Genomic DNA, 15,551 nt, shown 5'->3' with positions numbered 1-15,551 from the left:
CTGGCTCTGAGCATGCTTCATTCAGTCAGTGATTTGGAAGGAAAGCTGACGTTTTATTTCTGTTCTTATTCATAACAGGGACAGAGGAGCTGAAATGTATTCAATTTTGTATCTCCAATTCGTCTCACTTGCATGTCTTTGGACTGTGGGAGGAAACCCACACAAACAGAGAGAACATGCAAACTCCACACCGAAAGGACCCGGGCCGATCCACCTGGGAATCAAACCCAGGACCTTCTTGCTGTAAGGTGACCGTGCTACCTGCTGAGTCACCGTGCCACCCTCAGAGGGGCTGAAAACCACAACACAATTATTTTTAACCAATAAGTGATGGGCATAAACGTTTGTTAGAATTAAGTTGTTTAATTTCTCAAAGAATGGCACACACAGCTGGGTGTACAGACTGTTAAAGAAATAGGCTTACCATTTGATTTAATCCTCTTGGGGGCATTTTAATTTTTAATGCCCGCTCCGAAACGTGTGCAGCAGACGACTGCATCTTTTCATCTTCACAAGGCGAGTTCATATGTGGATCAGCTTTGTGTACGGAGAGATATACCCTGATCCCCATTTTCCCTCGTCTCTGTTCAGGCACCATCAATCAGCCAGAGGTTGTTATTGCATCAGTTATGAGGAAACCCCTCTGGCACCCTCCCTGAACAACAAGCCAATCATTGTTTGTGTAGGCGCCTAGTAGAGCTGCCGCCTGAGCGCCCACAGTTCAATAGTTTTAACATTCTATGTATATCAAAACCTCTGCTGGTATGCACTTTTCTATTGATAGATGTCATATACAAGACTAACTAAATGTCTTGTCTAAATGATGGGCTATACAAACAAGAGCGTAAACGTTTAAGACCGTATTTAGTGCTAATGACAACCTAACAAAGTTAGTTTAAAATAGAGACTGTGGTAAACAAGTTGAATTTTAATTATTGACCAAAGTAACTTACCATGCAGCTTCCATTAAACCTCAAATGTAAAAGTAACTCACTCAACCAAAACTCTAATTTGCATCAAGTGCATTACTTAACTCTACCTGAAGAAAAAAAAACAAGTCAGAGGATATAAATGACAGACGACACACTCCAAAAAAAGATAGAGCTTCTTTTAATAGTTGTTATACTTAATGCAATTTGACATTTAAAAAAGTAAAAACTACAAGGAAAGCTACTTCTCATGTCAGCAGTTCTCGGACATCAGGATTGAGAGCACAATGGAGGAAGTGCATCAAGTAACGAGGAAAGGAAACGAGGCCAAAACAGAAGGAGTGTAAATGGTTTGTCTCACACAGTTTACATGCTACAGTGTGAGATGGCACCGCACGAATGGTTAGTGTAGTGTCTCAGTGTGACTCAGCACTGTTGGAACGCAATACTGGTTAGTTACTATGGATAGCTGATTACAGGTGAACCACTGGCTGAGCATGACACTACAGCTTTCCATTCATTCAAAATCTGCTGATCATTCATTTATATCCTGAGGGTCAAAGGTCATGCTGACTCGAGTAATAAGCCAGGACCTTCCAAAATACAACAGGCGGCTTTATAAACGGTCACCAGTCGATACATTTTTCCGTGCCGTAAAAAGCGATCATTGTCATAATGCTTAAATATCGCCTAAAGCTCTGAGATAGGACAGTTAAACACTATAGATACAAGAGCTTGTCGGTCAGCAAACGGTACAAAATGATTCAGATATGCAGGTCTGAGAGCTTAAGTGTCAATTTGCTTTTACAATATGAATACATACACCAGTAAAAACAGACCCGAGCTAAATGTTTCACTTTAAAGCATATGCATGGACCGAAAGACACGTTTCCATCAAGATCCTGAAACCTTTTGAGGAACTTTTTCAAATTCTGCTACATTTACATTAGCAGCATTTAGTGGACGCTTTTATCCAAAGTGACTTACAATTATGACTGAATACAATTTGAGCACTTGAAGGTTAGGGGCCTTGCTCAGGGGCCCAAATGTGGCAACATGGCACAGTGGGGCTTAAATTGGTTTGATAATAATAATAATCAGAAGTTTATTTATTTATTAATTAGGATTTTAATGTCATGTTTTACACACTTCGATAACATTCATGACAGGACAGATTCATCAGTTCAAGTCTTTAATGTCAAACACAGTCACAGACACAGTCACTTTGAACGGTGGGAGGAAACCGGAGCTCCCGAAGGAAACCCAGGCAGACATGGGGAGAACATGCAAACTCCACACAGAAAGGACCCGGACCGTTCCACTCTGGAATCAAACCCAGGATCTTCTTATTGTGAGGCGACAGTTCTACCCACCAACCCCCGGGCCGCCCCGTAATCAGAAGTACCTTAACCACTGAGCTACTATTGCCCTATGAATACTAAATGCTCTAGAACTCTTGAGGAATTCAGATTTTTACAGCTACATGGAATGCTTCTTAAACTCAACTTCAAATCTAACTTTCCCATGATTCTCTTGACTGGTTTTAAAACTCTTCTTGTTTTCTATTTTATTTATGCATTTTCTCCCAATTTAGTGTAGTCAGTTTGTCTTCCGCTGCTGGGGGATTCCTGATTGCAGTCGAACCCTGCTAATCAGGGTCCTTACACAGCATTTGAAGACCCCACCCACATAGTCCGGTCACCCCACCCACATAGTCCGGTCACCCCACCCACATAGTCCGGTCATCCCACCCTAGCAGAAACGTGTCTGCTGCAGGCACTGCCAATTATGCCCGCTAGATGGCGCCCAGCCGACCGGTGGCAATGCCGAGTTTCGAACCGAGGAGTTCAGAATCTCTGCGGAATGTTCTAAGGGGTTAAAGGTTTTCTGAAGGCTTTAGGAACTCTTTTTGGTTTCAGGTTTCTGTTCTGTTATGAATGATGATAACTGTGTGGCAGTAACCACAATACTGTAATTGGTAAAAAGTACAGCAACACTGAACTTCTGTTTTTTTTTGTTTGAAGCTAATATAATACCTCCTCTGAGACACCAGGTCAGGCTCTGGATGTTGAATAATTTGCACTCTTAATTTACAGGGCTAATTTATAAGATGGGTCTGTGACCAAAAAAACAACAAAAAAAACAACCACCTACTCAGTTGCAGAAGCTGAATCTACACCCGAAACTACAGTTCTGATAAATAAAATCGACAAAAGTTCCCAAAAAGGTTCCAGCAGTGGAAATGTGCCTATATTTAGATCAAACATTCATGTGGAAATGTTTACAAATGAGTGCACTTTTTATTAACAAAAATAGACAGGGCTTATCCAGCCTTAGTATTCCCTTTTATACTTTTTTTCCTTTTAAAAAAAGAAAACATCAGCTTATATACAAATCTCATAAGAGATCCTGAAATGTTATAAAGTTCCTGTTCCTTTAACAGGGCCAGCAGGCTGTTTGCCGTGCATTATGGGTAGTGCAGTGAAAACAAAAGAGAGAAAGACAGAAACAGCTGAGAGTGCAGACTGTGCAGGGCCTGGTTTCCAAAAAGCATCACAGTGATCAGATCACGTTAGAGATTAGAGACGGTGCTCAGAGTGATACTCGCTGGACCATATCGTGATGATCTGCGTGCCATGGTGCTTTCAGGCATCCCAGCTCAGATTGAGAAGATGAAGGGAGAAAACAGGACAGAATAATAGAGACATATACATAATATATTTTCTTCCTCAATTTGTGAATTGTCATGAGATATTGAATTGAATTACATCCAATATTCCACACCAGCTCATTTAACCCTTTTAAGAGACTTGAAATGTTAGGATTTCCTCATACTGCTGGCCATATGAGTGTTAATACTAAAACTATTGGTGTTAATTCTTTCTTAAGGCCTTCTACAGTGAGATATTGTGCTGTATCAGCTATACTGTGCAGGGGTTTTACACGTGCCTCTGTTCGGCTAGTTTACTGGGTCACATGACTTACTACATCATTCTTCTAAATCTGACGGGGTGAGTATGGGCTCTGCTTCACTCTTCTGTTGAAGGGTTCGTGTACCTCACACAGATGACTGATCCCAGACCTAAGTACACAAACACACACAGATAAACAGATTAGCCCATGCCCATGTTAACATTGGGTAAAATTTATTTTTTTGGTTAAGCTATTCATTCATGGCTAAAAAAAGCCAAACAAAGTACATCTATATGAAATGTAAACATTATAGTATTTCAAAATAACATGAATCCATACATGTCATTAGAATTTTAGTGAATCACCCTAGCAGTACCTTGTTGACCCCGTTGATGGGTGTGCGTGACGATCCCGTGTGCAGCCTTTCAAAAGCACGGCCGGGTGACCTCTCCCTCCTCAGCTCCATCACTCTCCCGGGTGAACGCTCCAGCCGAGGCTCCATGGCTCTGTCCAACCTCTGGTCCATCAGCCGGCCTGGAGATTTTTCCCTGTCCAGTAGTGTGGGAGAAGCATCCCTGCGGAACTCGGTCCGAGCCTCGCGGTAACGGCGTGGGGTCGCCGACTGCTGCAGGCTGTCCTGAGACCCCGGGCCTGCAGCCAGTCGCTTTGAGATGTGCTCGTTGTAGGAGGGTGGACCACGCTTGTTCGGGCTGCTAGGAAAGAGGGGGAAGAGTCAGGAGCATGTGCATGGTGTATTTAATTTGATTAAGATGCCTAGCAGAAGTGTGGCAGATTTATGACGTCTTGAAGAATCTCTACTCCAGGAAAAATCCTCGAGAAATACTAGAGCATATTTCATTTTAAATGAAAGTTACAGACGTAGACAACATAGCCACGGAGCCAAAGGGTGCACTCGTGAAGAAAATCATTAAACTTACATCACCACACATGCAGTGAACTCCTTTTACCACATCCCCTTTGTGAATATCAGAGGATACTTCACTGTCAGTCAGAAATCTGATACTCACCCCTTAAATGATGATCAAAAATCCTTGCAGCAGTGCCAGTGTACATCTTAATAATAAAACAAATCTTACGTTGTGCTAGCAGCACTGTTAAAAAAGGCAAAAATCCACTTTTAAATTTTGACTTAACTGACACTAATATTTTATAATTAACTTAGATGACTCTCTGATATGTCGTCTTTCTTTGTTATGTAAAATATACATATTATAACAGTAAACTTAATATATATATTTTTGTTTTTCATTTAAAATACAGAAATATTCATGTAGTGTCAGAATAAAGTCACACATTATCAGCACAAAATAAGACCGAAGGACTGAACAGGGCAAAAATCCAATTAGAAAATCTTGTTTATTGATCATTATTTTACGTTATTTTATGCTAAAGTTGTTGTGTTTTCAAGAACCGTATGGTTTAATTTTACCCTAATCTGGTTTTTTTTTTTTTATTCTGTTTTTGCATTTTCCCTTTTTCCTCCTGTTTTGGTCATATCCAATTCCCCAACTGTATCTTCCTCTGCTGCTCCACAGCCCAACCCTGACCACACAAAGTTTTGTGTGCCAAAAATCACGCACTACATAAACCTGTGATATTTCCCATCTCTCTGGCAGGCACCTTGATCAGCCAGCAGAGGCCACGGTTGTAGCAGCAATAAGGAACATCTTCATCCATCAAACTACCAAACCCCTCCTCCCCCAACAGACAGCTTCTTTAGTTGTCTTTAAGAGTCGACCAAACAGAACGCATGGAAAAAGCAATGAGCACATGATTTTTAATTAAGACTGAACAATAAAACCTTGTTGTTTGACACATTTTAGCTAGAAATGCAGATTGTTGTTTTTTTACTTTATTTTTTTATCAGCTTGATGATCTACAATCCAAGCCATAACTACACAAGCACATACAATGTGAACACTCCTTTGAAGGCTAAGTTTTAAAACTCAGCAAGGGCTGCTTTATGTTTACTGTGTACTGACATTAATGCAGGTCTAGAGAGTCTTTTGCTTTCTGTTTACAGAGGCGCAGAATGTCATCCAGTGGACTACAAAAGAAATATATACGTTTTTGGTTTTTTTTTTTTTTTTTTTTTTACTGCTTTAGTAGGTTTGATGGATAAAAACATTCCTAAAATACCTCAAGTGTTATTATGGCCAAATCATTAGATTTAATAACTAACAATATATTGTTCAAACCTAATGGATCAGATAAAAAACAAAAAGTCAATTCAGTGTTCCAATATGAATAGATTTTTAGATGTAACTAAATACACATCCAAAATATAACTGTGCAGCTGACATCTTCCAAGTGGCAATATTGATATAGAGGCCAGAAAGCATTCTTAAAAAAGCTTACTTTATTCATGACATATTTTTTCTAATCAAATTGAAAAGATATAATAAGAATTCGCCTCCTCATGCCTTGGAGCAAATAAAAAAAGCGCTCTTCCTCCTGTAGGGAACAGGGTGTACAGAGAGAATTACACACATACCAAATTACCTACTGTAACAATTACCTGCATACAGTCTTATCTCACACTGCTTACATTTCCACTATCTCCAGTACTGACTAAAACCACCCGCACACACTGAAGAAGAGTACTTTCACACACAGAGTGACTTGTTAGTACAAGCTAATACTGGTGCCCATGGATCATTGCATTAGGTGCACAACATTAGCTTAACTGGTAATTACAATTACGCAGAGGTGGAAAGTAACAAATGACATTTACTCGCGTTACTGTAATTGAGTAGTTTTTTTGTGTACTTTTTAAAGTAGATTTTACAACCAGTAATTTTACTTTTACTTAAGTATGTTTTGTATTAAGAATTGTAATTTGTAACATCCATTATTTAGTAAAAAAAAAACGATAAAAAATTGTGTCTGGGAAACTGCTGCAGTGAATTCTGCGATGGAAAATAAAATAAAGGGTGATTTTAAAAGTTTAACATGTTTGGAGTTTGATGTTTCATTATTTGACAACATAGTCTGATGTCAAAGAATGCCAAAGTTTTGCTTGAAGGTTTTCTTTGGGTCATTTACTGAAAGTCACAACACTTGTAACCTGTACTTGTTTTGAGTTATGAGATTTGCAGTATGACTGTTGTTTGGTATTAGTTGGTGATGAAAAGAAGGCTGGTCTATAGAATCCACAATTAATGCCAACTTTGGTGGTTATACAGTTTAAAAAAGTTTTATGGGATGGTCTGTACTAAAATGACACATTACACATCCCTAAATGTTTTAAATGTTGTATCAACATGTTTTTTTCTATTATATTTTAATTAAAAACAACTGTTGTGAGATATATCCACTTGTCCTGTTTGTATTACACAGGAGACACCCTCTCCTGTTAAAAAAGTAACTAAGTAACGTTTACTCTGAGTACATTTTAAATGAGTTACTTTTTACTTGAGTAGATTTTTAGACTAGTAATTTTACTCATACTTAAGTAAAAATTCATTAAAGTAATAGTACTTTTACTTGAGTACAATATTTTTGTACTCTTTCCACCTCTGCAATTACGTTGCTTAATAAAAAAAGTCATCAATTAAAGGGACAGTGATTTTTTTAAGTATTGACATTAGAACATTAATTGTGAGCAACTGATTTCTGTCCAAATTCAAATTGATCTTGTGAAAAGCCTTCTCAGAAGAGTGGATGGTTGTTTTAATTGGTTGTTTGAAAGGTTCTAAGTTATTAGGACACTCCAGTATAGTGTCCATGGTTTTGGAATGGGATATCTGACAAGCTAATGGTCAAGTGTCTACATACATTTGACCATATAAAGTATTCCATAAACACAAACTGGTCTTTTGATTGACCTACTTTTGGCAATAGGTGTTTGGCTGAATCATAAATGGCGTTCTATTGTGCATATATTGCAACACGTGGTATAGAAGATAAAGAAGTTATAACCCAAGTAGTGAGTATATGTAGTGAATTCAAATCACATTTCTGTTTACCTGCTGTATGCAAAATACACATGATATGTGCCACCGTTCTTACAAACATGCTCAAGAACATGGTAGTGCAACCTTCAGTTTAAGAACACAATTGTAGTGCAACCTTGGTAGATGTACAGTACATGCATATTTGTGAATGTGCTCTGCTGTGGTATGTCAGCTGACCTGCGGGTGGAGCCGTTTCTCTGGGGCTCAGATGCTGAGCTCTCTTGCACCAGGTTGCCCTTGCAGCAGATGACCCTTAACTTGTTCTGGTAAGAGGAGGCCAGGTATACTGCACCAGACGAGATGGCAGGCCCCAAGTAGCGTGGGTTAGGAATGTCCAGGTGGGCGTATGCATGAGGCCTGTTCACACAGAGACACCGTTTATGTGAGGTTTTGGGATCAATGTTTGATGTCATTTAAGAACAATAGAGGGAGGAAATCAGTCAGTCATACCCAAGGGCAGAGTGGCTCTGAACCTCAATCACGTCCAGAGAGTTGAAATATGTGACGAACAGGTAAGGTTCTCTGTATGCTGAAAGATAAAAGTATATTAGCACAGAGGCAAACTTGTTCTTGTAGATAAAATGTTAATGCACTGTAAATAGAAAGCTGATAAACAACTATTGGGAAAAAGAGACTCTTGGCTTACCAAAGGACAAAGGCAGTCTGCTCCATTTGATATCATCACTGCGACTCCTGCGGCCGTAAGCATCCACAAACACTCCAAATTCTGAAAACGACGTACAGGTGCATGCATACACTTTATTGTCCCTCCTTCTTATATCCACACACACTTTGAGAGGAAAAATTGTGCCAAATCAAATATACACGTCGAGTCACATCATTATGACCACCAGCTAATATCCAGAGTAACCCCCGTGTGCAGCACGGACAGCAGCTAGACAGGCTGGGAGTGATTCAATAAGGTCCTGGTAGGTTGTCACAGGTATCTGGAGCCTTGCTGACTACAGTGCATCCCACAGATGCTGAAGGGAAAGCCAACACAACCATCAAGGTGGTCCCACAGATGCTCAATTGGGTTCAAGTATGGGGAATTAGGGGTCCAGGGTAGTACTTGGAAGTCTTGGTCATGCTCTTCCAACCAATTCCAGACATTTATATCCGTTTGACATGTCGCATTGTCTTGCTGGAAGGTCCCATCCACCCCAGGGAGGACAATCAGCATGTATCGGTGTACAGTGTATCACAAAAGTGAGTACACCCCTCACATTTCTGCAGATATTTAAGTATATCTTTTCATGGTACAACACTGACAAAATGACACTTTGACACAATGAAAAGTAGTCTGTGTGCAGCTTATATAACAGTGTAAATTTATTCTTCCCTCAAAATAACTCAATATACAGCCATTAATGTCTAAACCACCGGCAACAAAAGTGAGTATACCCCTAAGAGACTACACCCCTAAATGTCCAAATTGAGCACTGCTTGTCATTTTCCCTCCAAAATGTCATGTGATTTGTTAGTGTTACTAGGTCTCAGGTGTGCATAGGGAGCAGGTGTGTTCAATTTAGTAGTACAGCTCTCACACTCTCTCATACTGGTCACTGACATTTCCAACATGGCACCTCATGGCAAAGAACTCTCTGAGGATCTTAAAAGACGAATTGTTGCGCTACATGAAGATGGCCAAGGCTACATGAAGATGGCCAAAACCCTGAAACTGAGCTGCAGCACAGTGGCCAAGATCATCCAGCGTTTTAAAAGAGCAGGGTCCACTCAGAACAGACCTCGCGTTGGTCGTCCAAAGAAGCTGAGTGCACGTGCTCAGCGTCACATCCAACTGCTGTCTTTGAAAGATAGGCGCAGGAGTGCTGTCAGCATTGCTGCAGAGATTGAAAAGGTGAGGGGTCAGCCTGTCAGTGCTCAGACCATACGCCGCACACTACATCAAATTGGTCTGCATGGCTGTCACCCCAGAAGGAAGCCTCTTCTGAAGTCTCTACACAAGAAAGCCCGCAAACAGTTTGCTGAAGACATGTCAACAAAGGACATGGATTACTGGAACCATGTCCTATGGTCTGATGAGACCAAGATTAATTTGTTTGGTTCAGATGGTCTCAAGCATGTGTGGCGGCAATCAGGTGAGGAGTACAAAGATAAGTGTGTCATGCCTACAGTCAAGCATGGTGGTGGGAATGCCATGGTCTGGGGCTGCATGAGTGCAGCAGGTGTTGGGGAGTTACATTTCATTGAGGGACACATGAACTCCAATATGTACTGTGAAATACTGAGCAGAGCATGATCCCCTCCCTCCGGAAACTGGGTCACAGGGCAGTGTTCCAGCATGATAATGACCCCAAACACACCTCTAAGACGACCACTGCTTTATTGAAGAGGCTGAGGGTAAAGGTGATGGACTGGCCAAGCATGTCTCCAGACCTAAACCCAATAGAACATCTTTGGGGCATCCTCAAGCGGAAGGTGGAGGAGCGCAAAGTCTCGAATATCCGCCAGCTCCGTGATGTCGTCATGGAGGAGTGGAAAAGCATTCCAGTGGCAACCTGTGAAGCTCTGGTAAACTCCATGCCCAGGAGAGTTAAGGCAGTTCTGGGAAATAATGGTGGCCACACAAAATATTGACACTTCAGGAACTTTCACTACGGGGTGTACTCACTTTTGTTGCCGGTGGTTTAGACATTAATGGCTGTATATTGAGTTATTTTGAGGGAAAAATAAATTTACACTGTTATATAAGCTGCACACAGACTACTTTTCATTGTGTCAAAGTGTCATTTTGTCAGTGTTGTCCCATGAAAAGATATACTTAAATATCTGCAGAAATGTGAGGGGTGTACTCACTTTTGTGATACACTGTACATGATCTGCAAGGATGGATTCATACCCAAATCGGTTGAGAGTGCCCTCCACATGGATGCATGGGTCCAGAGAATGCCACAAAAACATTCCCCAGACCATAAAGCTGCCACAGCCGTCAAAAGTAGGAAAGTAGTCATAATAATGTGACTAATGATTTTTTCTAGGACCCTGGCTAAGTACGCACTAGGTTTCATGGCTTCAGATTCCTAATGCTGTTACATTGCTGTTAAAGTAGTATTTATTAAAACTGGATGCTTGCTGAAAAACTAAATTAGATTTCACAGCAGAAGTATTTTCCCCATAAGGGAAACATTTAATTTCATGTGGATGAACTGCAAATGATATGTCTGCTTTCTCTGCTGCACAAAAAAAGGTATAACTAGATACCCACACACATACAAACACAATTGAATTGAATCAGTAAGAGGTCTGCATACCATGGAAGCAGAGTAAGTACTCGTCCTTCTGTGGGGCGCAGGACACTTGGATGATGGAGATAGGAAAACTGTGGGAGGAGGCTGCGAAAACAGCTGAGGCCAGAGTCACATCGTTCTTATCCAGGAACTCTGTACGTATACACACAAGAGGCAATCAATACTGAACTACGGGTTTCACAGTTCTTCACCAGGTGTGAGTGTGTAATGCTCTTACCCTCCAGTACATACTGCTTCATCTCAATCTCATAGAACTTGTTTGTGCCGATAATGATGCTGTAACCTGTGAAGTGAATGCAGCTGCAGGGCTCTGATGTCTCAATTTCCTATAGAAAGAGAAAGAGACAAAAAGAGAAAATGAGGGAAAATTAGTTTGTCCTAATTTGTCTTGTTATGCAAATGTTGGGGAAGCCAGCAGCAAGTAAAGAAAATGTAGAATTGTTGGTACAGAAAATGATCATTTTTTTGTCTTATCCAAATTAGGCATATCCAATTCCCCCGTATTCTAGCATCATCACTGGCTGACAAGCAGATTTACAATGACAAGCAACAGATTTTCACAGAGAGCTAAAACACACACAAAGGGTCTGTCTGAAAACCTAGTGAGCTGCCATGCTGCCTACCTAGGCAGCTGCCTAAGTAGAGTGGCTTCTAATTAAACATCAAACTTATAAGGCAGATTATTTAGACACACTACTTTACGTCATCGCAGTTTTCGCTTACTAAGCTAACACAGTTACCCTCAGGGCATTCAAACCAGTAAGCTGAGATGGCACAACCCGCTACGAACCACAAACAAGAGACATAAATACACACCTTTCTGATGCAGAACTTGCTGAGGCTCTCATTATAGCGCAGGATGGTAATCTTATTGGACATTGCAGCACAGATGCACATTCCATTATCAATCTGTACAACACACATATACATATGTATACTCAATAAACCAGTATTAACTTCTGTCACAAGGTGAATAAAGGGTATGAAGTCATTTAAAATAAAAGAATTTGCAAACACTGCGGGGTCAGTACCCTGCCAGAGGCAAAGAGATGACATCCCTTCACTGCCTCAAAGATATAAGGGCAAAGCTCAGGCTGGGCCGGGAGATGAGACTGAGACAGCGACTGCTTCACTCTTTTAATCTCCACCAGACACAGAGCTCGCTCCTCTCCTGCACAATAGACAAACATACACACACACACAAACACAGACCAAAAAATTAGGACCTGACTTGTGAGCTAAACACTGGGCCTGCCATGACCCTGACCAGGATAAAGCGATTTGTAAAGATGAATGAATGAACATTAAAAACAATTCATATTATTCTATCACTATAATCGAACTGTGTCTTGAAATATAAGTTATATTGATGTACTTTAAATTACATTTTGTTGCAAATCAAATGTTCTGGACTATATAACGTCAGGTGTTTCTTGACTGACCAGTGATCATAAGCAATTTATCAAGCTCCTTCAGAATCTGGATCTGGAAGACGGCGGTCAGGCCCGGGATGTGAGTCAGAGAATTCTTGATCACATTCAGAGCATACAGACCCTCTTCTGAACCCACCATCACGATCTAAAAAAACAAATACACAGTGTGAGACGTGCCTGTTTTGACATTTACACAGCATACTAATCAATTGCAGAGCATAAATTACATAAAGCACTGAGCAAATGCCAGACATGCATGTTTACAGAACATCTGCCATGTATCATAACAGAACTGCAAGTTTAAAAAAAAGCTTTGGTTGATGTGCTGCAGAAATACCTGATCAGTCAGTGGTAAAGTACAGTTGATATCCAACCGGTCATCACCCTCCAGCTTCAGCAAAGAGTTCCCTAACAGTTTCTACAAAGGGGAGAAATGGCCAGGGATGGAAAGAAAAGAAAGAATGACAGGGATTTAGAAACAGACAATCATGTGAAAAGCAGTGGAACACTTACGTATAATGTTTTTAGCTATGAACCAGGGCCTGACTGATATATAGCTGGCTGATATTACTGAAGGCTTTAATTACTGGACTCCACTGATTGGCATCAGCATTGTTTAAACTGAAAAGTGCCAACATTTCAACATATCATATCGGCCTGGCCCAAGTGGGAATGATGATGGCAAGAGGAAGCACCCAGCTTTTACAGCACAAAAGCTGCATGACCGTAAGGTTGTTATCTTATAAGCTATACATCTGTAGAGAGAGAATGAAAGTGCAAGCACATTGCTTATGCCCATGCACACATATGCACAGCACAAAGGCACAAGAATCAGCAGAGCCACATACTCATGCACACATATGCTGGTAAGTGGTAAAAGTGTTTAGCTCTTTTTCTATTGTGATTAAGCAAATTAAATGTGTATATGCTTAAAAAAAAAAAAGCACACAGCTGTTTCAGAACCAGTGATTGGCCAGGGAGGGGGGTTGGTCAACCTATTTGCAATTGCTGGAATTTATAAATAAATGAATTTATTTATTCTGCATATGATCTGCATAAAGACCAGAGAACACAAAGACTATGGAGTCTGGTACAGACCAACAGAAGACCATCATTTTATTAGTGGTGATGAGATAAATGTGTCACGATACATAGTGGATCAAACCCTTCTGCGCATGGGGCTGTGTAGTCGCAGACCAGTCAAAAACTCCATGCTCCAATTCCTGTGCACAATCAAAAGCCACTACTATAGGCATGCAGGGATCAGATCTAGACATCAGAACAATGGAAGAAGGTTGTCTGGTCTAACAAATCTGACAGATTTTCTCCAACATCATGTGACCAGACAGGTGAAAGATGTTACGAGGATGCACTGTAGAACAATCCAACATACAGAATTTTAAAGACTAGCTGACCTAATTCGAAATACCACAGGACTCCAGATGTCTCGAGGGGGGCTGAGCTGTTTTGACAGCTTTATAGGTGGGTGGTCCTGATGTTTTGGTTCATTCTGTGTGTATATGAATGCAGTTGTGCTGTTCTGTAGATGTAAAACATCTTGAAGTTGAGAAAGGTCAGAAGAGAATAACCACATTGGTTTGACCGCACATCATGTCAAAATTTGATGCGTAAGAATGTTTCTCAGATTAGAACAATGACTGAGGGTTTTCTGGTGTGATGAATCTTGATTTCTTTTGTTTGAAACATAATATATAATTGGAATAATTACAATTAGGCATAAACAGCATGAATCCTCACACCTAATCTGATTTGAATTTTCTAATCAAGTAGTAGTAGAGTTAAATTGGAGCTTTTTACACAGCATGTTATAAAACACTGCTTCCAAAATGAGCAGTCTAAAAAAGCTTTTTAATGATATATATGATATATATGGGTAAAAGATACCACAGCCGTGTGTGTGTTATATGTGCTATGTAGGGGAAAATGAATGAGCTACAGGCCAAGCAGGAGGCAAACTCAAATAAACTGGAGGCCTGAAATGGGTTTACCTGTACCAGTGGAGAGAGAGTCTTCTGTCGTTTACCTACACCTGCCTATAGCAGTAATTATAAAACAAACGTCACCAATTACTGATTAGATTCAGTTAGATAAGATTAGAAAGAAAGACTAGGGAGAGACAGGATACATTAATACAAACAGACAAAAAGGGAAGAATAAATTAGTGAAGACAATCAAAGAAGTGTGACGTGAGACGTGTGTTAAATCCAGTCAGTCACAAAAAAAAAGAAAAATACACAGACGACTACTCACTCCATCAGATTCAGATTTTTCACGGGAGCTTCTGCTGCCGGCCACCACTGACTCCAGAACAGCCACCCAGCGTTGCTTATCAGGAAAACTGGGAGCCATGAAGTACAGGGATTGACCAGGCCAACACGTCGTATGGGGATGAGACTCCAGCTTTAACACGTATGGTATATCTGCAAACACAGATTTGCAACAAATTGGAGTCTGGCTGCAAAGCTGCAAGAAATTGCACTCTGCTGACCTTCTTCCATGACACTTTCGCTGGCTGAGAAGAGCTGCAAGCTAGCACGCGCCTATTCCTACAACGGCCTCTTCTCATATTGGTGCTTGCCAACACCAGCAGTGTTGTATGTGTAAAGAATACAATCAAAAGTCATACGGCTTGGGGCGCTCAGGTGGCATGATGGTAAGACACTCTAGAACACCAGAGCTGACATCTCCCACTCATTGGTTCGAATCTCAGGTCTGCTACTGGCAGGCTGGGCACCTACACTAACAATTATTGGCATACTGTTTAGGGAGGGTGCCGGAGGGGATTCCTCATAACTGATGCAATTATGACCCCTGCTGGCTGATTGATGGTGCCTGCACAGAGATGGGGGATAATGGGATCGGGACACGACTCTCCTTGTGCAAAGATGATCCACATATGAAGTCACCTCATGTGTGTTAGTCACGGCTCTCCTCAGTCAGGAGTGGGGGTCAACATCAGTAGAGAGGAAGCGTAATGCAATTGGATATAATTGAAGGTAATTGGAT

The 15,551-nt window shown here is 40.8% G+C and overlaps 1 protein-coding gene across 5 annotated transcripts in view; it reads right to left on the bottom strand.

Moving 5' to 3' along the window:
* Positions 1-1,094: 1,094 nt before the first annotated feature.
* Positions 1,095-15,551, bottom strand: part of cita (citron rho-interacting serine/threonine kinase a) — a 70,051-nt gene continuing 55,594 nt past the window's right edge. For 2 of the 5 annotated variants that reach the window (XM_062988268.1, XM_062988267.1), the window contains exons 28-40: positions 14,796-14,965; positions 14,534-14,578; positions 12,862-12,942; positions 12,534-12,669; positions 12,123-12,262; positions 11,908-12,000; positions 11,309-11,417; positions 11,095-11,223; positions 8,466-8,546; positions 8,270-8,348; positions 7,997-8,176; positions 4,219-4,552; positions 1,095-4,011 (exon numbers count right to left, since the gene is read on the bottom strand). In XM_062988268.1, coding sequence (XP_062844338.1) covers positions 3,988-4,011; positions 4,219-4,552; positions 7,997-8,176; positions 8,270-8,348; positions 8,466-8,546; positions 11,095-11,223; positions 11,309-11,417; positions 11,908-12,000; positions 12,123-12,262; positions 12,534-12,669; positions 12,862-12,942; positions 14,534-14,578; positions 14,796-14,965 — 1,601 coding nt within the window. In that variant the 3' untranslated portion in view covers positions 1,095-3,987. Of the gene's footprint in view, positions 4,012-4,218; positions 4,553-6,202; positions 6,318-7,996; positions 8,177-8,269; positions 8,349-8,465; positions 8,547-11,094; positions 11,224-11,308; positions 11,418-11,907; positions 12,001-12,122; positions 12,263-12,533; positions 12,670-12,861; positions 12,943-14,533; positions 14,579-14,795; positions 14,966-15,551 lie in introns of those variants that run through there. The other 3 variants (XM_062988269.1, XM_062988265.1, XM_062988266.1) reach the window with 2 other exon arrangements.

The sequence above is a fragment of the Trichomycterus rosablanca genome, chromosome 26 (genome assembly GCF_030014385.1).
Source record: "Trichomycterus rosablanca isolate fTriRos1 chromosome 26, fTriRos1.hap1, whole genome shotgun sequence".
NCBI classification, from domain to species: Eukaryota; Metazoa; Chordata; class Actinopteri; order Siluriformes; family Trichomycteridae; genus Trichomycterus; species Trichomycterus rosablanca.
This window is presented reverse-complemented; position numbering and strand designations above follow the sequence as displayed.